The sequence below is a fragment of the Mus caroli genome, chromosome 18 (genome assembly GCF_900094665.2).
Source record: "Mus caroli chromosome 18, CAROLI_EIJ_v1.1, whole genome shotgun sequence".
Taxonomy (NCBI): domain Eukaryota; kingdom Metazoa; phylum Chordata; class Mammalia; order Rodentia; family Muridae; genus Mus; species Mus caroli.
Genome location: NC_034587.1, coordinates 41,346,184 through 41,371,047, shown reverse-complemented (window position 1 = coordinate 41,371,047; position 24,864 = coordinate 41,346,184). Strand labels below are relative to the sequence as shown.

Below are 24,864 nucleotides of genomic sequence, written 5' to 3'. Positions count from 1 at the left end.
TCTCTGGAACTCAAGTTACAGATAGTTAGTTGGTAGTGGCCATGTGAAACTGAGAATTTAACCTGGGTTTTCTGAAAGGGCAGTAAGTACTCTTACCCACCGAGCCATCTCTGCAGGCCCTCCCTCTCCCACTTTTGCCATTGTGGCTGGCTATCTCTATGAGCTGTTCTCGTAAAGAAGCCCTAGTTCCAACCCATACACACAGCCACCTTCCCTACATCATCTCCAAAGGCACTGGACCTATCACTCCTAACGCTCTCACTGCTGATAATACACAAATGCTATTGTGCTTTCACTCCCACAGCTGAGAGCACAGCCTTGATCCATGGTGGGCTCTTCAGCTAGGCTTTCCCTGTTAGAAAAACCAAGACACCCTCAATTCTAAGTAATCAGGTAGATCTCACAGGCATGCACTTCTAACAGCTGTGACAAAGCTCTAAATAAGATCTCTCTCTCTCTCTCTCTCTCTCTCTCTCTCTCTCTCTCTCTCTCTCTCTCTCTCTCTGGTTTTTTTCGAGATAGGGTTTCTCTGTATAGCCCTGGCTATCCTGGAACTCACTTTGTAGACCAGGCTGGCCTCAAACTCAGAAATCCACCTGCCTCTGCCTCCTGAGTGCTGGGATTAAAGGCATGCACCACCATGCCCGGCATAAGAACTCTCAATTCCAGACCGTGTGTGTGTGTGTGTGTGTGTGTGTGTGTGTAAAATTTCCTACCTCTTAACAGTCAGTCCTTGACTACCTGGGGCCTGGCTTGTAACAGTCTTATAAAAGCATCTAGAATCTAACTTGTAAGGACCTATGATCCAGACAGCCAGTCACAAGAAAGACAACTAATGCTCCAAAGTTTACTACTAAATAAATGAGGCAGGGTAACACATATGCCAACGAGGCAGAAGTAGCAGGATAAGGAACACAAGCTCCATCTTTAGCTATATAATGTCGAAGGCCAACCTAGCACACATGGTACTCTATGTCATGAAGTGGGAGGTGAGATGAGCACACATGACACCATATCTCAGCCCAGCACAGGACACCCTATCTCAAAATCTTTTGTCTACTACTCAATAATATAGTAAAATATACCACCTAGATATGGATATCACAGAAACAGCATGCCAAAGGTTAACTATTACAAAAGAATTCTGATTCCCTTTTGGGGGGAGGGGGGATTTCTCTAAGAACTCCTCTATTTAATTTCTGTTTCTGCAGTATAATTTTCTTGAATAAAAAAGGAAATCTGAGCCGGGCATGGTGGTGAACGCCTTTAATCCCAGCACTCGGGAGGCAGAGGCAGGCGGATTTCTGAGTTCGAGGCCAGCCTGGTCTACAAAGTGAGTTCCAGGACAGCCAGGGCTACACAGAGAAACCCTGTCTCGAAAAACAAAAGAAAAAAAAAAAGAAAGAAAAAAAAAATAAAAAGGAAACCTGCCTGCTTTGGGATGATAACTATCTCAGCTTCACACCTTTTGCACACAGCCCTCTCAACAAAATGGGAAGTTTATAGGAAAACAGATTCCAGAGTACATACCGTAATTGAGGTTTAGCTATACTCAAGAAACAAGTGGGATGGGGCAGAGGGATTGGAGGAAACTCCAACTGAGGACACATTAGAGGGGCAGATGTGCTGGGCAGCAGTTCTCAACATGTGGGTTGCAACCCCTTTGGGGTCACATATCAGATGTTCACATCATGATTCTAACAGTAGCAAAATTACCCTTATGACACAGGAACAATGTGAGGAAGCACTGTTGGGAGTCACCACAACACAAGGAACTGGGTTGAAGGGCTGCAGCATTAGGAAGGCTGAGAAGCGCTGTACTAGAGAACCAAAATCTAATGCATGCAAAGTCAACTGAAAGGCTGGGGAGACAGCTAGGCTGGCATGGTGCAAACACAGCAGCAACTTCACAGAGCTGTCCACACCTGCACAGTGAGTACCACTTCCTCTAATAATAATTATTTTAGAGCTTGAATTTTTTAGAAAACAAAACTACAAAACAAATCAATCAAGAGAGACCAAGAGTCAACTTGAAAACTGTTACTTTTAACAACTGTAGTATAAGGAAGCGGTCAGCTGGGTTAGTAGCTGGTTTAGCAAGCATCTAGCCCTTCAGCTGAACAGATCACACTCCGCTAAAAAGATCAGTTTATAACAAGATGCAATGTTGTAATATAAGGGAGCAGCTTCAACATTCACTGGAACCAACCACTTCAACGTGTTAGCTGCTTAACATGCGATCTGCACAATAGGATGTAATTATTCCGTGAACAGAGCCACGAGACAATCACAACAGCTGACATCACTTCTTCAAATGACGAAATCCCAGGTAATAGAGACTAGCCTGAAAACTCCTAGGAAGGCTAGCTGCAGATGCCTGTAAAAAACGTGGCAAGTCATCTGATCCTTTTCTGTCTTTTAGCTTGCATCCTTATTAACGCACACATCATCACTCAGTTTCCCAAACTCCCTGACTTTTTCCTAACTAGAAGACCTGCATCTGTGGAAACAGACAAAAAACTGGGAAACATAAAGAAAATGAAAATTACAGTCTCAATTTCTTCTAGTGATTTACCCACATCTATGCATTGTTTTCTTATCAAATTTGGGAATACAGAAGATAAATTCCTTGCAACTTTCATAGATTCATGTGAATCTGCCATACGTCAAAAGTGTAATTCCCAACTCCAAAGAATTACAAGTTTAAATCTTTTTTTAAAAATCAGACTTAAAAATTAAGCGCATAAGTGGTTTTGCTTGTATGTATGTATTATGTGTACCACATGCATGCCTGGTGCCCAGAGCATTCAGAAGAGGAAATCAGATACCCTTAAACTGGAGTTCTGGACAGCTGCGAACCACCATGCAGGTGCTGAGAGAACAGTAAATACTAAGAGCTTATTAACTATACAATTAGCCTATGTATGTACTCTGTGTGTACGACATTCGGGTTAAACTGCTTGACGACTTTTCATTACACTCACATGGTGTAGAGGAAAGGAAGATTTCAAACCTAGATTTTCAAAATTAGGATGTGTCCCTGTATAAATTAATCCTCGCATCTGTTAAAGAGTTGTTTCAATACCTGTGAGGGGAATACCAGTAAAAACTTCACAAGCATATTTCGCTCCTTAAAGTGACTCAGAGTGCCCGGGGCTCTAAAAAAACCACGCAGGTACTTCCAGGGACTCTAATTTCAGGTATCTGACATCCTCTTTTGGCCTCAAGATACCTACACACATGTCCCCTGCCTCCAATAATTAGAAATAAAACACATATTTTAAAAAATAAAAAAAGCAAACAGCTTGAATGTGGGGAACACCGAGTTTCGTTTTTAAGCACAGATTTCAGTGAATAGATGTCAATACAGAACCATCATTCACAACCTTAATATTTCACAGTCCAAATGCACTAGCAACGCCCTCCTAACAACGTACCCGGAACTTTACTTCTACAAAGAAGCATGTATCATGAATGTTTTTGGCTGGCTGTAATTACTGTTGACAAGAACTCAGAAATTCACTCCTGTAAAGACCCAAGGGTGAATAGTTCCTTATAAGTGGGAGAATCAAGAGATTAAAGGGAAGAAACTCTTGGATTTTTCCTCTTGTTCCCAAAGATAAGTCCGGGGACATTCTGGAAAGAATAATTAATTCTTTACAGAAAACACCATGGACGAACACGCAGATTAGAAAGTTTAAGCTTGAAAATTGCTCCCTGTGTAGATCCAGGTACCTGAGGTCATATAACTGAAACCCAAACAGTGGATTCTACCTATGTGGAGAAAACGACGGGAGGAGGAAGAAAAGCCACAGGTTAAAGTTAGAGGCAGGGAAAAAAAAAAAAACAAGAAAAGCCCAACACATTTCAAAGAAAGAATTGGGCAGAAATCCATTAGGGAATTCAGGTTTGGGCGAAAGGGGATTTTCACTTGCAGGAAAAGCAGAATAGCTGAAGTGGAAATGAGTTATTCCAGTGCTCCACAGCGGAGTGAGTAAGAGAAATAGAAACTGAAAGACTTTGGGAACTGAATGGGCGTCGGACACCGGCGAGCGGGGCGGGAAAGCGGGACTAAAAGATGTGCAGAGCCGAGGCCGGGGCTGCAAAGGACCAGGGACCGGGGAAGAGAGAGGCCAGACCCAGGAATGGGGAAGAATAGATGCTGGGGGCGCAAAGGGCCTGGGGAAGGGGGAAGGGCTGAGACCAGGGGCGCAAACCGGACCCAGGAATGAAGGAGCGGTGAGGCCGAGGACTCAAAGCGGTACCCCGGAATGGAGAATCAAGGCTAGGGAGAAAAGTGGGGCCCGGGGACAGGGAGGGCGAGCCGGGGCCCGGGCTCAGTGCTGAGACCCAGGACTGGTGGAGAGCCGAGCTGGGGCGCATAGTGGAACCCGGGAGTGGATAGGGGGAACCGAGGTTGAGGAGCAAAGCGGAACCGAGGGGAGGGGGAGGGAGAAGAGAGGTCGGGGCCGCCCCTAGGCTGAGGGACTGCGGAGGCGAAGGTGAGCCGCTAGTACCTGCAGAGATCATCCAGGACGCTGCCGGGAATCTCCAGGCGTTTGGGCTCCATAGTGAGGACCCGCAGCAGGCGCAGCGCATCCCGGCTCCGCGCAGCCGGCACCGTGGAGAAGCACAGAGGCGCGGGCCCCGCGGACAGTGGAACCCTCCGCCCGGACCCCGAGGCTGGGCCGAGGCGAGGGGCGGAGCCCTGGGGCCACGCCCCCTCCGCGTGAAAGGCCCAATGTCAAGCTGGGGGAGTCGCGCCTGCGCGCGCTTCGCCAATGAGACGTTTGTTTATTGGCCCGTGGGCTCCAATCGGGCTTCACGCTGCTCAGTTCCTGCTCTTAAGACCAACTTCCCGCCGCCTTTGACTGAGTGCACGCGGGGTGTGTTTGCGCCTGCGTGTCGTGTGCACTTTCTACTACACTAGTGGGAACTTTCGAGTTCCTATTCTAGGACACCTCTCTTCCACATACACGCCCCAGCATCTCGGGCTTTGTCACAGTGGCTCTAACCTAATGGTAACCACTCCGTATTTTGGCGGCAAGCCCAGATCACTTATTAAACAGAAGGGGTTATCCGCGATTGCTGTCAGCAAGCATTCTGCACACACGCTCACCACCGGATTTCATTACCTCTAGGCCAAATGCCAATCTCTCTGAAGAAATATTAATCCCATTTTTGTTGGCAAATGGGGTCTTGCCACATAGTCCATGCTGGCCTTGTACTCACAGCCCTCCTACCTTAGCCTTCTGAGTGTTGGCTTTATAGGCCTGCCCCACTACAGATGCTGTTTGTTTGTTTGTTTTCGAGGTCCCGAGACTCTGTCTGTAGACCAGGCTGACCTCTAACAAAGAGATCCGCCTGCCTCTGCTCCGCTCTGATTAAAGGCACGACCACTGCTCTGCTTTTTGGAGCTCCTAAAAGCAAGCGAATGGGACCACTTTGCAGGGCAGATTGGTATTGAGATGGGGGTGGGTGACTGTTGAGCAGAGACACACCTTGACCAGGGTACTTGGTCGTGGATACCTCTTGTCTTCAAGTAGTTAAATCCAAATTTCACATCAGAACTCCAAAGGTAGACTGAGAGAGGACGGTTTCACTGGACCGCTTTATTTGTTCTCTTCCCAGTGTGCACACACTGAAAACACTCTCCTCTGCTTCCCTTCGCCACTGTTGCTTGTCTCTCTAACTGGCCTGTTGAGGACAAAAAGCTTGTTATCTCATTAGTGCTGCAGTAGGACCAGGCTCCGACCCTAGCAAGGTCTATAATGTGAAGACAAGAACTTCATCCCTCTATTTGATACCAAATGAGAGCTTAGAAAAGACTGATTAAACCTATGGTCCCTATTCTACTTCCTACATTCAAAAATGCCACTTCTACCTGCCTGCTTCTCATTCGTTGCTTACGTTGTGAAGAGGAGTCTAATTCCTTCTAGAAACATGGAGAATCTGAATTCATCTGTTCTTCCTTGCCCTGTCCTACATAGCCATGGAAGGAACAGTATGCCAGGGTTCCTGCTTCTGGAGCAAAGCCAGTTAGGAAGGAGAAAAAGAGATTTAGGGAGCGGTGATCTCAGGGCAAGATCCTACCCAGCTAAACTCCTTGTTTGTGCTTACAAAGGCAGGCAGATCTCTTGAGTTCATTTGCTATGCTAAGAAAAATAAAAAAGTGCTTACTGTCCTTTTCTAAGAATCAAGAGGTCAAGAGGCTAAGGTCATAAAGTGCTTACTAATGGTATAAACAAAAGGGACTCTTGGGTAAATGACTGAATTGATATGTAAATAAAAGACTCTACTTTGGTCTGAAAGACAGAGCTACCTAGAGAGAGCTATTTGGAAAGCTAACATAGCTCTTTTAGATTTTTTTTTTTTCTGGTGGGTTTTCTAACTTTGATCAAAAAACCCAAGACTTGGGACTGGAGAGATGGCTCAGTGGTTAAGAGGATTGACTGCTCTTCCAAAGGTCCTGAGTTCAAATTCCAGCAACCACATGGTGGCTCACAGCCTTCTGTAATGAGATCTGACACCCTCTTCTGGTGTGTCTGAAGGTAACTACAGTGTACTTACAAATAATAAATAAATAAATAAACAAATCTTTAAAAAAAATCAAAAACCAAAAAACCAAAAAAAACAAAACACAAGGCTTACCTAAGGAGCTACCATAGCTCTCTTAGATTTTTTTGGGGCAGCTTTTCTGACTTTGGTTGGAAAACCCAAGAGCTGTCTAGTGAGCTATCTGAAGAGCTGTCTCAAGAGTTATCCCAAGCAGAAAGCAATCTCAAGCAGAGAGCTATCTAGAGGGCAACTCAAGCAGACTACAGAGTTGTCAGCTTGCACCCACTGCAAGCACTTTTCTTCAGCCACTCTCAAACACCCCTTCCTCAGGACCACCTCTCCATGCTGAGGCTGGTCCTTGGCGCTTCCTCTTACATCAGACCTTTCCCTCCCCAGGTTCCACCCTTACCCAACATACCTCCCCTGTCACAGGTTTAGTTTGTTCTATCATTTAATTTCCCTGTTTTTTTCCCGTCTTAATTTTTGTTTAATCCACTCTCTAGTTTTGCATAATTTATCGTCACACCTGTAAGAGGTACCGTATTAGTACTTCCACATCCACTCTTGGCCTGAGAAGCTTGCATACATTTTGTTTTGTTTTATTCAATGGAACCAGGTTACTATTTTTCAGCTTTGAATCATCCCCTCATCAGCCTCATCGGCCTCATCGGCCCCATCGGCCTCATTGGCATTGTGGATGGGTGGTATCCCTTCTCCCTGGGCTCAAGACATAAAAACACTTGCAGCCCTCTGTTTTCCTCTACAGTTTCCTGACTTCATCCTTTTTCCCTTTCTTAGAAAAATCTCTCAAATCCATTCTGGTAATTTCAGGGCCTTTGCCTTTCTTAAGTTCACATTTGTTCTTCTTGTGCCCCTTGCGATGCTATGTGTTCCCTTCATAGATGTAATCAGAGAAAATAAGTAACATATTTTAAGATTTTCCTTCTTCCTATTTCATTATCGAATTCAGCTGCCTGAGATGTTAAATTGGTCCTTGACCATCTTCACACACTTAAGAGGAAAGCCAGAGTCCAATGCTATAAAAGCTTGTAGCACAATGGGAATTGTTTTCTTATAAATTGATCTAGATGGTACTTGACTTAATTTTTAGATAATTTTTATTGAGAATTTTACCAAATCCACGTCCCATTCTATTTTAATTACTCCCCTACATTTCCTATCCAACTTCCCTTGCCCTCCTCCTACATCCATGGACTCTACCTGTATGTGCATGAAGTAGAACATATGTAGTCTTTCATGGGCAATATTCCTGAAGAAATCATACTTCCCTTCCCCCCTGCAGCTGTACATTGTCAATAGCTTCTTTTCTTTTTCTTTTTTTTTTTTTTAGGTTATTTTATTTATTTACATTTCAAATGTTATCCCCCTTCCTGGTCTCCCCTCTGCAACCCCTCCAATCCTATTCCCCCTCCCTTTTGCCTCTATGAGGTTGCTCCCCGCCCCCCATTCCTGCCTCACCACTCTAGCATCCCCTTACACCTGAGTGTCAAGCCTCCACAGGACCAAAGGCCTCCACTCCCATTGATGCCAGATAAGGCAATTCTATGGTACATATGTAGCTGGAGTCTTGGGTTCCTCCATGTGAACTCTTTGGTTGGTGGTTTAGTCCCTGGGAGCTCTGGATGTTCAGATTGGTTGATATTGTTGTTCTTCCTATGGGGTTGCAATCCTCTTCAGCTCCTTCAGTCCTTTCCCTAACTCTTCCATTGTGGTCCCCAGGCTCAGTCCAGTGGTTGCCTGTGAGAACCTGCATCTGTATTGGTCAGGTGCTGGCAGAGCCTCTCAGGGGACAGCTAAACTAGACTCCTCTCACCAAGTGCTTCTTGGTATCAGCAATAGTGCCTGGGTTTTGTGTCTGCAGGTAGGATGGATCCCCAGGTGGGGCAGTCTCTGGATGGCCTTTCCTTCAGTCTTTGCTCCACTTTTTGTTTCTGCATTTCCTTTTGAAGGGAACAATTCTGGGTTAAAATATTTGAGATGGGTGGGTGGCCCCATCTGTCAATTGGAGGCCATGCCTATCTACTAGATGGTCTCTACAGGATCTATCTTCCCTTTGTTGGGTATGTCTGCTAATGTCTTCCCCAATGTGTCCTGGGAATGTCTTGCTTCCCTGGCATTTGGGACTTTCTAGTGGCTACCCGCAGTTCCCCATACCCCACTGCTACATACCTCTATTCAGTTTCCTGACCCTCTGTACATCTCCCCCATCTCCTGCCATACCTGATCCTGCCCCCCATTTCCCCTCCCCCATCCTCGCTCCCTTCCAGGTTTCTCCCTCCTTTTCCTAAGATTAATTTGTTTCTCCTTCTAAGTAGGATTGAAGCATCCACACTTTGGTCTTCCTCTTCTTAAGCTTCATATGGTCTGTGAGTTGTATCCTGGGTATTCTGAGCTTTTGGGTTAATATCCACTTATCAGTGAGAATATACTATGTGTGTTCCTTTGTGTCTGGGTTTCCTCAGTCAAGATGATATTTTCTAGTTCCATCCATTTGTCTATTTAACAGCAAAATGGAGCCTAGAACAATCAGGGAGTAGAAAGATTTTCAAAGCATCTTATTCATTCCTTCTGGCTAAACAAATTCCCCAAGGACAAAAATGCTTCCAGGCTTAAAGCATTCTGGGTATAATGGAGGGAAACACAGGCTGGAGTATTCCGTTCTCTTTATCCAGTCCATTCATCCAGTCTTAGATTTCACAAGAAGTAGGCCTTGGAAGAGGAGTTGAGTTCAAGTAGTATGAAGACAGCAATCCTAGAAAACACATAACATAACAAGGTGTTGGTGTTCTGCGTTATATGGGATGACTGATCAAAGAAAAGAAAGCCATTGCAGGATGAAATTAAGTTTCCCAGCAGCAGGGAATCAGTTTCTCAGGGATTGAACACTGGCAGCTTTCTAGAAGCTCGCTGTTTGTTTGTTTGTTTGTTTGTTTGTTTGTTTCACAAGGGGGTTTATCTGTGTAGTCTGGCTGTCCTGGAACTCACCCTGTAGACCAAGCGAGCCTTGATCTATCTACCTGCCATGGTCCCCAAGTACTGGGATTAAAGGTATGAAACACCATGCCTGGTTCCTAGAAGCCCCTAGAAACTCTTTTCATTATTACACAGAAGCTCTTTTTATTGTTACACAAAAAGGCACCCTTAGCAAGTAATTTTCCCCATACCAAAACTTTTTATCTGATCTACAGGTTAACATGAAAGTCCCCACCACGTTAGAAATTCTCAGCCATCTAAGACTTCCTGGTTGAGACTAAGTTATGCAAGGACTCTAAGAATCCTTCAAAAGGATAACCCCATAAAATCTCAGAAAACAATTACTGACAAAAGGTTACTTCAAAGCTTAGGTGCCATCACACTAGATTCATGCCAGAAACAATGGTTCTGCTAAAACTCTGCTACACCAAGGAAGCTAGTCGAGGATGGTAATAAAGAATTATTATCAAGAAAATTTTAAGGGTGACTGGAACATAAGTGTAACATATAAATTGTAAAAACAACACACTGAGGGTTTTGTAGCTCTGTTGGAGAATGTTTGCCTAGCACATAAAAGTTCCTGGTGTTGATCCTCAGAACCCAGTAGCACACTAAAATGTAAAACAAATACCTGCATTAAATGGCTAATGACCAGCTTTGACATCCAAGTGGTGGGTAAACTGAGGCAGGCAGCCATTGAAGGTTGGTGCTTAGAGCCACTGACAGAGATGAATCCAGATACCTGCAGGGGCTGCTGCCAAAGTCACCCAATGATTAGAGAAACTGCTCAGATTTTTTTCTGAGGGACCTGAAAAAAACATCAGCTCAGGAACTTTGGAAAATTCCACCAGACCCCTTCCCTCCCGGAAGAGAAAGGTCATAGAACACATAGGGACCCCTCCCCTCCGGAAGGGAGAGGGTAATTACATTCCTCAGACCACGGGAGGGACTGACTGTTGTCACCCCCAACACCCACAGACAAGGAAAGTTCTTGCTACCTCATTCCCTAAGGACCAATCAGTTTAAAATCACACTGTTCTGCTAATCACATTATGACATTATGCTTAGTGGCTATTGCTCTATTCTACCCCTGGAAGCTGTATAAAAACTGCCCAAACAGGGCTGCCCGAGGTTGCCACCTCTCTTTCAGGTGCAAGACAAACCCAACAGGCTGGAACAATAAATTCCTCTTGCTTTTGCATGGATCCCCAGCTCTGAGTTGTTCCTCAGGGGTCGGGGTGGGGTCCCCGGGAAGCTAAGGCTCATTAGAGTCTTACAAAAACATCTCAACCTAGCTTCACTAACAATTTTATTTTCCGAAATGTTTTCTAAGGGCAATGGTCATTACTGCCAATCCACTTCTCTAAGTCCTTTCCTAGGGTGGTGACTGAATCATTAATCTGCTCTAGCAGCAAGGCCTGAAAGAAATCAAGCATTATTATTTTGAGTGCCAGAAATACTGTCCAGTGAGGGGCTAGAAGCCTCCTTAGGGGTTTCATGCAATTCTTAGATTAAGAGGGATGCAAGGACAGCAAGTAGAGCCGAACTCCATAGCAGCATAATGCATTCAGGACACACAGTCCTCAGGGCCCTGCCACACTGAGGCTTACTCATGTAGTTGTGGTAACCAGTGGCCTGCATTCTAACGCCGTTTGTCATTCCTCCTTCATGGCCCTCGGTGTTAAATAAAGGCATACGTATAAATATATGTTGCATAAAACAATAGTAAGTCCTAGACTCTCTCCTTTTCCTTCATCTACCCCTTCTTACTCATATTGCACCTTACCCTCAGGCACTGATGTGTGCACAGAGGGAAAGCAGTCAACGGAGCAAATGCAGAAGCAAGAAAGTGCTAAGCTATTGCTAAAACAACATTCTTTTATGCGGAAGAAAAAAAAAAACAGGAGGAAAAATTAAAAAAAAAATTAAGGGCTTCATTTAAAAACTAGAAATTCAATCTCCAAAGCAGTTCATTCTAACAGTTTCCTCTTGTTGGCTGCATAAAGTCTCAGCAGCTAAATAAGCACCGTTACGCTAAATCTCTGAGTGGACTTTGTTGCTGGATCTGATTCTTCTTAACCGATAGCCTTTTTAAATGGGAAGAAAGGCTGTCACATAATACCTCATACTGAATTCTTTAGAAGAATTCCTGCCCAGCAACAGCAAGCAAACCCAAGAAATACTCCCCAAATCACTGATCACTAAGATCATTAGTTTGGATTGCCCTAACTGTGCAGGACACCACCACTCCATGTAAAGGCCTCCCCTGTCTACACTCAACCAATTTCTGAATCAAAGAATCTCTGTGACCAGCAGAGGGTGCTCATTCCATTTTACATTTCCAAATTAGACACACTACTAACTCATATCTTTGGTTCAGACTCACATTTAATTCTAACACTACAAACATTCGATGTTGATATAAGAGTGAATAAGTCCATATATTTATTCAAAGCTCACTAATTACTCTATTAATATATTCTATAGCAAAAGGAAACTACCTTTGGTTCTGGCTCAGGAGCCAATCCAAGTTGGATATCATAGTGGTTGTCATATCTTCTTGTTGTTTAATTTAATCTTTTTTTTTTTTTATGTGTTTGGGTGTTTTGCCTGCATGTGTGTCTGGTACACGTGTGGTGCCCTAAATTGTTATATCTTATTTGTATAATTTAGTCTGGAAGAGCTGAAAGAGTGGCTCTGCTTTTCCTATTCTAGAGACAATGTTGAAAAAAAAAAACACAAATAATAATCTTATATATGGCTATATCCCCTATATAACCGTTTCTGCCTATTTCATTCACTTTATTGGACACATAATATATTGCCATTAGATGGTCTTGGTGTTACGCTGTTTTAGCAAGCACTATCAAAATGGTGACCCAACACAAAATAAGTTCACTTTTTGTACATGCATAGTCCACTGTTCTCTCTGTGGTGGCTGAGTGGCTGGGATGCTTCTATGTTCCTACAACTGCTGAAGGGGAGAGAGAATCTCCATAGTCTTCTAAAATGCTTCTCAAAATTCCAGAGCAAATCACATCCCATGCTAAACTGCAGTACATACATACATACATACACACATACATACATTCATTCATACATACGTACAAACAAACAGACACACAGATACACACACATCAGAAGAAAATGTATGGCCGGGGCAAGCATGTCCTAAGTTCAGGTCTTCCTGGATCACAGAGTAAAACCTTGTTTCAGAAACTCAGAAGTTGACAAGGATCAAGCTCAGAGTCACCTGCACACTAGGCAAGTACTTTATCACGGAGCTACATCCTTGGCCTTCTACATTTACTTACTAATTGAATCTCATTGTTGCCCAGGCTTGTTTCCTAATCCTGGGCTGAAGCTATCCTCGTGCCCTAAGCTCTCGAGTAGCTGATGTAAGGGGTGGGAGGAGTGTGCCAGTGCTTGTCTAGGGCATTGCCAGCTGTACTCCTTGGCAGGAACAAAAGCAACAACAACAACAACAACAAAATGGACATCTGTGAAATACATACGTTTAAGCCATAGAGAAAAAAAGTAGTAACTTTATACATTCAGGCTGGACGTCTTGTAAATGGACAATGGCTTGGATATTGTATAGTGCTCCCGCCACTCCCTTTTTCCCCATTGTTCCTATCTAAACATCTGGCCCCATGCCTTCTTGCCAGTTTCTCTTTGTTTAAACTTCTATGAGAAGCAGCTAAGTCAGAGATCCCAATTTTGCCTTCCTGGTTTATCTATGTTTCTTTAACTACTTCACTGAGACTACAGGTTACTGAGCATTTGAATTGCTTTCAGGAGAGAGAGATAGAGAGAGACAGAGAGACAGAGAGACAGAGATAAAGAAAGTATATGTCTTTATACTTCATTTTTGTATGTGACCCTACAATGTAAATGTTAAGAAATGGGTTGTAAATGAAAAAAGAAAAATATACCTAGAGTTTTGATGGATAATCGCTATGTGCATGTAATGTAAACAGAGGAGACCCTACAACACAGAGAAGAGGCAGAGACCAAGACCAGAAAGCAAGAAAGAGAATTTGAATTCTAGTTCTGTCTTTCCAAGTCACTGGCAGTTGTAAATCACTGACAGCTACTAAGCCTGAGTCGTTTCTGTTCAGTAAGGTCTGGTTTTCCTCTCTCTCCAAGTGTCACCTGGCTCTCATGGGTCAGATAGTACCCTCGTTCTCATTTTATCGTTCTACTTGTTCAGAATTTGGGGTAGGGAAGGGGCTAAGTACAGAGTTCTGAAACCTTTAGATTCCCCACTGGCCAAACACTTCATAAGTTAAGTTTCTGTTAAATCTAATGCAGAGACTCAATGGAAGTGTATGTTTCTTAGACCAGAGCAAGAATGCAACGAGTAAACCCTTACTTTCAAATATAAAAAGATAATTTTATTTTATGTGTGTGAATGTTTTTCCTGCATGTGTGGATATGCATCAAGTGCTTGCAGTGCCCTGAGAAGCCAGAAGAGGACATCAGATTCCCCTGGAACTAGAGTTTCAGACAGTTGTGAGCTGCCATATGGGTGCTGGGAATGGAACCCAGGCCCTCTGTAATAGCAGCAAGTACTCTTAATGGCTGAGCCATCTCTTCAGCTTCAAGCATGATGTCTTAATCAGGGTTTCCAGGATAACATTTAATTGGGGACAACATTTAGTTGAGGCTGGCTTACAGTTTCAGAGGTTTAGTCTATTATCATCATACCAGGAATCATGGCAGCATGCAGGCAGACCAGGTGCTGGAGAAGGAGCTGAGGGCTCTGTATCTTGATCTGAAGGCATCCAGGAAAGGTTTGTCTTCCAGGAAGCTAGGAGATTCTCAAAGCTCATGCCTACAATGACACACTTCTTCCAACAAGGTCACACCTCCTAAGAGTGCTACATGCTGGGACAAGCGTATTCAAACCACCACACATGAGGAACATCTTGCTTTTATATTTCAACTGCATAACAGAATGCATTCTCCTCATTTTACAATTCTAGTTCAGATCTCACCTCATGGAGCTTAGCCATGTGCTGCCACAGCCTTCTCTGATCTCCAGTTTTTTTAAGTTTTTATGCACAAAACATACAAGTTAGCTCACATTGGCCCCCATGTTTCCCTGTGAGCCTTATTTTTTCAATTAGATTTTAAATTCTTTTGAAAGTACAGAAGATGCTTTCCATTCATTTTGGACATTCTACAGCAACCTGCAAATTTGGTATTCAATAATTCACAAGAATTGACTGGTTAATTCTAACCTATGCAAACCTTACCTTTTTTTTTTTAATGATAGAACAAGTACAAAGAGTAACCCAGATAAACTATCATGTGTTTCCCAATTGCCAGTTTTCCTAGATAAAATAGATCATTGTTTTATTAATGGAACTGCCCTGGTCCTCACAATAAGATGAATAGCATCTATCTATGGATGCCATTCTGGGAATTTCAGACTATTTTCCTAGACCTGCATGGATTTAGCCTTAGCATTTATAAAATATGCTCCTCACTTTTAAAGAACACTGTGATGTACTTTCTAAAAGTTTAGTAGCCCCTCTCTCCATTTCTTGTTCAAGTATTCTATATTCTATTGTATGTAATTCTCACGTATTTAATACTCACTAATAAATGGATATTAGCCAAAAAACCACAGAATACCCAGGATACTATCTGCAGAACTCGTAAAGCTTAACAAGCCAGAAGGTCCACACAAGGATGCTTCAATCCCACTAGGGAGGGAGAAGAAACCAGAGGACAGAGGGAGGGACCTGGGAGGGAGGTGGGGGAAGGGGCAGGATAAAGGGAGAACATGATCCGGTATTAGAGAGGGGGTGGGGGTGGGACCAGGAGTGAAGCCCTGAGGGCCAGTAGAATGAATGGAAATATGCAACTTTGGGAGGTGGAAGGTGGGGGAACCCTCAAGAATGTACCAGAGACCTGGAGGAGGAGAGACAATCTCAAAGGGAGGGACCTTAGATGAAATGCCCAACAGTTGGGAGAGGGAACTTGTAGAGTCCACCTCCAGTAGAAAGACAGGGCATCAAGTAGAGGGATGGGGTTGCCATCCCAGAGTCAAAAATTCTGACTCCGAATTGTCCCTGTCTCAATGAACTGCAGGGACAAAAATGGAGAAGAGACTGAATGGAAAGGAGGTCCTGTGACCAGCCAAAATTGGGACTCATCTCAAGGAGAGGCTCCAAGACCTGACACTGTTACTGTTGCTATGGTTTGCCTACAGACAGGAGCCTATCATGGCTGCCCTCCAAGAAGACCAACAAGCAGCTGGCTGAGACAGAAGCAGATACTTACACCCAACCAAGGGATAGAAGCTGAGGATACCTGTAGTTGAATTAGGGAAAGGCTGGAAGAAGTTGAGGAGGAGGGCAACCCAATAGGAAGACCAGCAGTCTCAACTAATTAAGACCTCTGAGATTTCTGACACTGAGCCACCACCCAGGGAGCATACACTAGCTGGTCCAAGGCCACACACAAACACACACACACAGCAGAGGACTGCCTGGCTTGGCCTCAATGAAAGATGATGTACCTAACCCTTGAGAAACTTGAGGCCCCAGGGAATGGGGAGGTCTGGTGGGTGTGTGGGTGTGGGGACATCCTTTTGGAGACAGGGGAGGAGGAATGGGATGAAGAACTGTTGGAGGGCAGAATGGGAAGGAGATAACAACTGAAATTAAATATTAAATTAAAAAATATTTTTGCCACATTAATATATAGCTTGTCAGGAATGTGTGTGTGTGTGTATATGTACATACATATATGTGTGTCTGTGTATGTACGTGTGTGTGTGGGTTCGCACATACAGGTGCACATGAGCGTGCAAAGTACAAGTTCACATATGTGTACACGGAGGCCAGAGGTTAATGTCAGGTGTCCTCTTTGATCACGATCCATCTTAAATATTTAGGCATGGTCTCAGTATGCTACTCTGGCTAACCATCTTATTCCAGTTTCCAATTCCCAAGTGCTGCAAGGACAGGTAGCCATCCCTGCTGTTGTATGGCTTGTTCCTCTTCCTCTGAATCGCAACACTTTCCCCATAGTGAAACATTTTCTCCAAGAGGGAAGGAGAGGTCACAAATGTACAGAGAAGAAAAACTTGGAAGAGTGCTCACTTCTGCTGCACATATACCAAGATTGGACCACACCAAGAGGGGGAGCATGGCCCCTGAGCAGAGATGATGCACAAATTCATTAAGCATTCCATATGGAAGATTCTTGAAGACCCCTGCCAACAGTATTAAGAAAAAAAAAAGGGTAAGCAGTTGCTGTGGTGGAGACCAATGGGAAAACAGAGCTAGTCAGAGATGTTCTGACTGAAGAGCAGCTCCCTGAAAGCTGTGCAGAGGGTTCCAATAGATCCAGGGTTGCAATTTACAGGAGTTGTCACTGATGCTGGGGTGGGCATTCTAGTGATGAAGGAGGCCTCTCTGTCCCTTGTAAGTAGCCTTTCATCCAAACTCCTGTTAGTAACTGGATAAAAACTCACTAGTTTCATCAAATTGGACATTGGTGCAAACTTTCTTTTGGTCTGTTATGTGTTCCTTTTCTGGGGTGAGTTGAATTGTGTGTTACGTCATCCAGGAAAAGTCTCTCACACAACACATGCCCACTTGGTACCTTTGTGGATGCTCCAGATAGGAATTCCAATCTTTACCTACTAAGGGATAAAGGACTGAGAATTTTACCCACTTACCAATCATCTCCTAGCCCAAAACATAAATGCTGGTTTTTCTCTTCTCACTATTGTACATTTTCTCTTCTCTTCAAGCATATATTTACAATTTAACTAATTTATACTGTGCTTTGGTTATTTATTTTGACTGCTATTTAAAAGTTAATACCGGCAAGTGCATTTTCCTATTGATGTAGACTTCAATTACTTTCAGGTTTACCTAGGTTAACAAAATACTACAAGGAATTAGTATTAAAAAATTTGAAGTGACAATCTGTGTCCCATGCCAAGACTGCCACCCATCCTCAACCACCCAATTAAAAGAGCTAATTGACCTGGTGATCCCAGTGGAAGAATTAGGTGTAGGACTGAAGAAACTGAAGGGAATTACAATTCCATAGGAAGAACAACAATATTATCTAACTGAACCCCCAGAGCTCCCAGGAACTCAACTACCAACCAAAGAGTAAACAAGGAGGGATCCATGGCTTCAGTTTCATATGTAGTAGAGGATGGCCTTATCTGACATCAATGGGAGGAGATGCCCTTGGTCCTGTGGAGGCTTGATCTCCCTCCCAGCTTAGGGGAATGCTAGAAAAGTGAGATAGGAGTGGCTGGGTGGGTGGGTGAGCACCCTTTTAGAGGCAAAATGGAGGGGGGAATGATTTGCAGAGAAGAGACTGGGAAGGGGGACAACATTTGAAATGTAATAAATAAAATAACCAATAAAAAATAATAGTGGAGAGCAGAGAGAGGGAGAGGGGGAGGAAGAGACAGAGATTGATTTTCTTCCATCTGACCATGTTGGGAAGAGAAGCAAAGAGATCCAGTGAATCTCTCATCTCCATCTTTGCAGTCCCAATGTGAAGTTAAAGTTTAAATAGGAGGCCAAGGATATGCACATCTAAGCAGTCCTGGTCAAGGTGTGGTCACCCTACCATTGACCCATCATTATCTGGGCTTCAGATTCTTACTGTACTGGGACAAGTGCTAAGAACCATGTGAAATCTCTTTTTGGGCAACAATCTTCCTTTCTGGTTGGGGCCTTCTGCTTCTCCCAGAGTGAGATTCCTGGAAAAATATCCATTTCTGTGGTGTTGGCTGATGATCAGACTGAAAGACACTGGAGTCACTTTAGACATATTCATTTTTGTCAGGCAGGTTACAGAATGTTCTTGTTCAAAGAGTTTCTCATATATATCCTTATCCTTCCACTCCTCCCCCAGGCCTCCCCACTCCCTGGGGCCTCAAGGTTCTCAGTATATAGTTATAATTATTGAGTATACCAATCTGTAGCATCAATAATGCCAAAAGAACTCCCAATCACCCAATCTCTTCCCAAAGGCCCTCTTCTTAACACTTCTGCATTGGGGACCAGGTTTCTAGTCATAAACTGGGGGCATATACAAACTATAACAGTCAGAGGTAAATGCTAGGAGAAACTATAAGATATAATTTACCTTTAATTGAGGAACAGCATTTTTCTCAGAAAATAAATTATATAGAAAATGTAGTTCCTGAGGCTGGAACAGTGGCTCAGAGGTTAAGGGCACTGTTACTCTTCCAGAGGACCTGGGTTCAATTCCCAGCACCCATATGGCAGCTCACAACTGTCTGGAACTCCAGGTCCCAGGGACTCAACACCCTCACACAGGCACACAAATCACCAAATGCACATAAAATAAAAATAAACTATTTACACAAAAAAGAAAGTGTAATTACTTTATTTCCTCTTCGTGTTTTTCATTAAGTCTGGGGACAGAGCTCTCCTTAGACGTTCCAGCTTTAACTTCCCTTCAGGGTCTGTTTCCTCTTTATATCCAGATGCCCTCGTCCACTTTATGTGTGCATTACAGACTCTGCTGAAAGCAAATCTTACGAAGCAAGTGAGGGTAAGACAAGAAGTGTTCTTGTCCCCAGGGAAAGGAAGTCCCTGGAGGAACTTGGAAATGCTCAAGTAAACTCTCCCATTCAGTTAGGAAATGCTCTCTAGTTGGTTCCTTTTTCTGGCAGCCTCAGGCCTAACAAAACTGAATGCTGAAGAATGTAGGTCTCATACAAAGGGGGTGGGGCGTCTGCCTTTTTTTACCTGAGCATGAACTTCTGACTTTGGGCTTGAAAAGTTATGATAATGCATTATAATGGTCTCTTTTTCTCTAAAACTATTAGCATTTATTGTATGTTTAATTCCATTTTCAGCTAGAGCTTGAAGAAGCCAAAGTGCTAAGGGATTAAATCATTTCCCCAAAGTGGCAGTGATATTCATGGATGTCAAAGCTCACAAGCTTTGCTGTGAGGCCTTTTGCTGCCCCTACTACTTGTAGCAACTGGTTGTTTTTAAGAGTTGTCGCTGGGGCAAGAAGATGGCTCAGCAAGTTAAGATACTTGCCACTAAACCTGACAACCTCAGTCACAGCTCTGGGAGCTACATGGGAGAAGGAGAGAACTAGCTCCTGTTAAGTTGTCCTCTGATCTCCATGTGTGTGTGTGTGTGTGTCCCACCCATAAACACACTAAAGAATAGGGAGTGGTTATATGAGGAGTGGCCAGGATGGGAGAGTGACAGTAGCCCTGGGAGCCCAGATCAACATCTTGCCCAGAAACTTGGCAAAGACAAGAAGATTTGTAAATAAACTATAGAAAAAGTAGCTTCCCCTCACTCCTGTAAAAAACAAAACAAAACAGAAAAACAAAAATTGACTATGAGCCGGGCATGGTGGTGCACGCCTTTAATCCCAGCACTTGGGAGGCAGAGGCAGGCGGATTTCTGAGTTCGAGGCCAGCCTGGTCTACAAAGTGAGTTCCAGGACAGCCAGGGCTATACAGAGAAACCCTGTCTCGAAAAACCAAAAAAAAAAAAAAAAAAAAAAAAAAAAAAAAAAAAAAAAAAAAAAAAAAAAAAAAAAGACTATGAGTGAAGAAAACTCAAATCTAGCAATCCAGCAGGAGGAATTCTTATGGTAAAAGAGGAAACTGAAATGGAATTCTGCCCCAAGCTCTCCAGGGTAGTCTACGAAGCATATCGCTGAGCTATTTGGAAAGCAGAAGATAAAGCCACTTTTGTCCCTGCTCTGAAAGAAGTGGAGAGTGGTATGGATAAATGGTGTTGATGTGCAGATATAAAGCAAAACTAGGCCATAGAGTAGTGAGGGCCAAAAACTGACTTTCCTGGAAGGAACAGAAGAGACCAAGCAAAGGCTGCAGCCAGTGGACTGGTGGCCCATGGCGAAGAAAACACCATTGTTCCAGCTTAAGATAGTTTCCTGAAAGGATTTGTATCTTCCTGGGCTTGCACTCTCGGGGGCGTCACAAAATTAGACTGCCCAACATAGTACGTTATTTGATTTGGAAAACATAGGAGGCAAAACATCCAAACAGTCTTGACATTTCCATTAAATACACACAACTCAGAGATGACCTTTGGAGATGGTTCACACTCCACTGAGTTAGTGCACAAACTGAGGACTGTGGTTGCTGTTACTGTGATTGCCTTTGAAGTGTGAGTTGTGGGAAGCATTTTCAGAGGGAGTTGTGAGTTTCATGTCCTCCCTGGGAATGACAACATTTCTGTGTTTTGGCATTTGCTATTCACAGGTTTTTCTGAGTGTTGTTTCACATATAAAAACCACAAGTTTGATCCGGAAGATCATTCTAGACTCTTGTGAAGATGAGACAAGTCTGTCTTAATTACTCAAATTTTTATTCTCTTTGGATGGGAAGTTGTGGAACACTCAGATAATCTATATCATGTTAGTATTCCTATAAGAGAAAATAGGTAAATAAATGTTTGTTAAGCAATACCCATAAACTTTACTGCAAGCATTAGTGGTGTTTCAAAAGTTTCTGGTTCATAACTCACAGTTGTTAAAGGACTTCAGTGTTAAGACACTGCATCTTAAAACAGTCTCTTACAATACAAACTCATATACTTAGTTTACTGTCGGCTTCACAGGTCGGAGGAATACAGGCTGGGCCAGAGTCAGAGGGTAAATAACATTCTAAATGTGAGTTAGTTAAACGACCTAAGTAAAGTCACAATTTGTTAATATAGCCATGGACTTTTTTTCCCACAATGTTATCAGACATATTGGTTGTAGGGAAGTTGTGTTTTCCCTGTGGGCAAAGTTATTAAAGTTCTTCACTTTCATAGAGTCCGGATTGAGCTGCCAGGCGTTGAAACTCTCCTTCAGGGTTAAAAGCTTGCTTCACATCCAAACCTCTCCCATTGAGCGCTAAATATTTGCTGAATGTTGGTCGAACACGCAGCTGCTTAGGAGCTGGGAGAGTTTGGTTTGGACGGGCTGAAATAAATAAAAAGAAGAGTGGTTTAACATATTCCAGTTGAACTTAGCAGTCACTGACAGATATGGTGGGAAAATGATTCTGCAGGGACATTTCCCATACGTCACACAATTCTGAGCCAGATGTTTCTCAGTTTCCCGGTTAAATTGGGTTGCTCTGTGACATACCTGTGACATCTAATCTTGTGTTACACGTGGTCACACCAGCTTCATTGACTGCTGACACTGTGTACCATCCAGCGTCCTTCTTGTTTACATCTTTTATCAGTAAAGTTACTCTTCCGGCGTTGTCATGATATAAGCTGGAAAGAAGCAGACAAAAAACAAAGGGTCAGGAATTAAAATTTTTTTCATCTGGGGTGAAAGTTTAAATGATATTGCCATCTTATAGAATCTAACTAATAAGACAAGGCTGTTAAAGAAATTCCAAGACTGTGTCTAATCAAAGCCATGTAGTTATTGATTTTTTCCAAAGTTAGATACCCTACCTATGAGTGGAAGTATAACTTGGTAGAAGGGTATCTGTCTAGCATGCACAAGACCCTAGGCTGGATCTCTAGGAAATTCATACACACTCTCTCTTGCTTCCCCAAGTAATTCCCTTTTAATCTCCTACATCATTTATTTTGTATAGTCATGGTTCTTTACTGCCAACAAAAGATGAACTCTAGGCTCTTTTTTTTTGTATTATTTTTAGGATTACTTGAATTTGTCTTAAGTATGTATTAAATACATATTGTGTAATTTATATTTGTAGTGTGGGTAATAAAGCATAACTAGATTCATCGAACCTATATATACATCAGTCAAGATAGTCTTGTCTCACCTTATCCGATCAGTGTTGAACTGGACCATTTCATTGTTTCTTTTCCAGAACAGCTTTGGTGGAGGGATAGCTGAGATCTGGCACTCCAGCTTCACAGTCTCTCCCTCAAAAACTTTCTTACTCTGTGGTTTGAAGATAAACATCGGTGCTCTTTTATGCTCTTTTGCTGGATATTGGTAGGAAATCAATAAAGATGCTATTAGGCCAAATTAAAATTTTATGAAATTTGTATATTAATATTAAAGCTTTAAAAAGTAACATCAGAAGTGGAAACCTTTTTACTGTTAGATAAAATACCGAACATGTTGGCTACTGGTTTGCTGTATATTGTTTTTATTATGTTTAGCTATGGGCCTTGAATTCCTGATCTTTCCAAGACTTTTATCATGAAGGGGTATTGGATTTTGTCAAATGCTTTCTCAGCACATAACTAGATGATCATGTGGTTTTTGTTTTTGAGTTTGTTTATATAGTGGATTACATTGATGGATTTCCATATATTAAACCATCCCTGCATCCCTGGAATAAAACCTACTTGGTCTTGATCGATGATCGTTTTGATGTGTTCTTGGATTCAGTTTGCAAGGATTTTATAGAGTATTTTTGCATTGATATTCATAAGGGAAATTGGTCTGAAGTTCTCTTTCTTTGTTGGGTCTTTAGGTGGTTTAGGTATCAGAGTAATTGTGGCTTCATAGAATGAATTCGATAGAATACCTTCTGTTTCTATTTTGTGAAACTGTTTGAGGAGAGTTGGAATTAGGTCTTCTTTGAAGGTCTGATAGAACTCTGCAGTAAACCCATCTGGTCCTGGGCTTTTTTTGGTTGAGAGACTATTAATGACTATTTCTATTTCTTTAGGGGAAATGGAACTGTTTAGATCGTTAATCTCATCCTGATTTAACTTTGGTACCTGGTATCTGTTTAGGAAATTGTCCATTTCATTCAGGTTCTCCAGTTTTGTTGAGTATAGCCTTTTGTAGTAAGATCTGATGATGTTTAGGATTTCCCCAGGTTCTGTTGTTATGTCTCCTTTTTCATTTCTGATTTTGTTAACTAGGATACTGTCCCTGTGCCATCTAGTTAATCTGGTTAAGGGTTTATCTATCTTGTTGATTTTCTCAAAGAACCGGTTCCTGGTTTGGTTGATTCTTTGTATAGTTCTTTTTGTTTCAACTTGGTTGATTTTAGCCCTAAGTTTGATTATTTATTGCAGTTTACTCCTCTTGGGTGAATTTGCTTCCTTTTGTTCTAGAGCTTTTAGGTGTGCTGTTAAACTGGTAGTGTATGCTCTCTCTAGTTTCTTTTTGGAGACATTCAGAGCTATGAGTTTTCCTCTTAAGAATGCATTCATTGTGTCCCATAAGTTTGGGTATGTTGTGACTTTATTTTCATTAAACTCTAAAAAGTTTTTAATCTCTTTTTTTATTTTTTCCTTGACCAAGTTATCATTGAGTAGAGTGTTGTTCAGTTTCAACGTGAATGCTGGCTTTCTATTATTTATGTTGTTATTGAAGATCAGCCAACATTAAACTAAATGGAAAGAAACTTGAAGCAATCACACTAAAATCAGGGACTAGACAAGGCTGCCCACTTTCTCCCTACCTATTCAATATAGTATTTGAATTCCTAGCCAGAGCAATTAGACAACAAAGGAGGTCAAGGGGATACAAATTGGAAAGGAAAAAGTCAAAATATCACTTTTTGCAGATGATATGATAGTATATATAAGTGATTCTAAAAATTCTACCAGAGAAATCCTCAACTTGATAAACATCTTTCAGTGCAGTAAGTAGCTGGATATAAAATTAACTCAAAGAAATCAGTGGCCTTTCTGTACACAAAGGATAAACAGGATGAGAAAGAAATTAGGGAGACAACACTCTTCACAATAGTCACAAATAATATAAAATATCTTGGTGTGACTTTAACTAAAGAAGTGAAAGATCTGTATGACAAGAACTTCAAGTCTCTGAAGAAATTCAAGAAGATCTCAGAAGATAGAAAGATCTCTCATGCTCATGGATTGGCAGGATTAATATAGTAAAAATGGCTATCCTGCCGAAAAGAATCTACAGATTCAATGCAATCCCCATCAAAATTCCAACTCAATTCTTCACTGAGTTAGAAAGGGCAATTTGTAAATTCATCTGGAATAACAAAAAACCTAGGATAGCAAAAACTATTCTCAACAATAAAAGAACCTCTGAAGGAATCACCATGCCTGACCTCAAGCTGTACTACAGAGCAATTGTGGTAAAAACTGCATGGTACTGGTACAGTGACAGACAGGTAGATCAATGGAATAGACTTGAAGACCCATAAATGAATCCACACACCTATGGTCACTTGATCTTTGACAAAGGAGCTAAAACCATCCAGTGGAAAAAAGACAGCATTTTCAACAAATGGTGCTGGCTTAACTGGCATTTATCATGTAGAAGAATGCAAATTGATCTATTCTTATCTCCTTGTACTAAGGTCAAATCTAAGTGGATCAAGGAACT

At 42.4% G+C, this 24,864-nt stretch overlaps 2 protein-coding genes across 7 annotated transcripts in view; both read right to left on the bottom strand.

Moving 5' to 3' along the window:
- Positions 1–4,698, bottom strand: part of Dcp2 (decapping mRNA 2) — a 46,569-nt gene extending 41,871 nt beyond the window's left edge. The window contains exon 1 of the mRNA XM_021150698.2: positions 4,518–4,698. Within this exon, the coding sequence (XP_021006357.1) occupies positions 4,518–4,570 (53 nt within the window). The 5' untranslated portion in view covers positions 4,571–4,698. The remainder of the gene's footprint in view (positions 1–4,517) is intronic.
- A 16,214-nt stretch (positions 4,699–20,912) lies between these two features.
- The window catches only part of Myot (myotilin), a 43,233-nt gene continuing 39,281 nt past the window's right edge, over positions 20,913–24,864 (bottom strand). For 5 of the 6 annotated variants that reach the window (XM_029471773.1, XM_029471775.1, XM_029471772.1 and 2 more), the window contains 3 exons: positions 22,358–22,523; positions 21,700–21,833; positions 20,921–21,531 (listed from right to left, as the gene is read on the bottom strand). In XM_029471773.1, coding sequence (XP_029327633.1) covers positions 21,359–21,531; positions 21,700–21,833; positions 22,358–22,523 — 473 coding nt within the window. In that variant the 3' untranslated portion in view covers positions 20,921–21,358. Of the gene's footprint in view, positions 21,532–21,699; positions 21,834–22,357; positions 22,524–24,864 lie in introns of all 6 variants that reach the window. The other variant, XM_021151058.2, reaches the window with a different exon arrangement.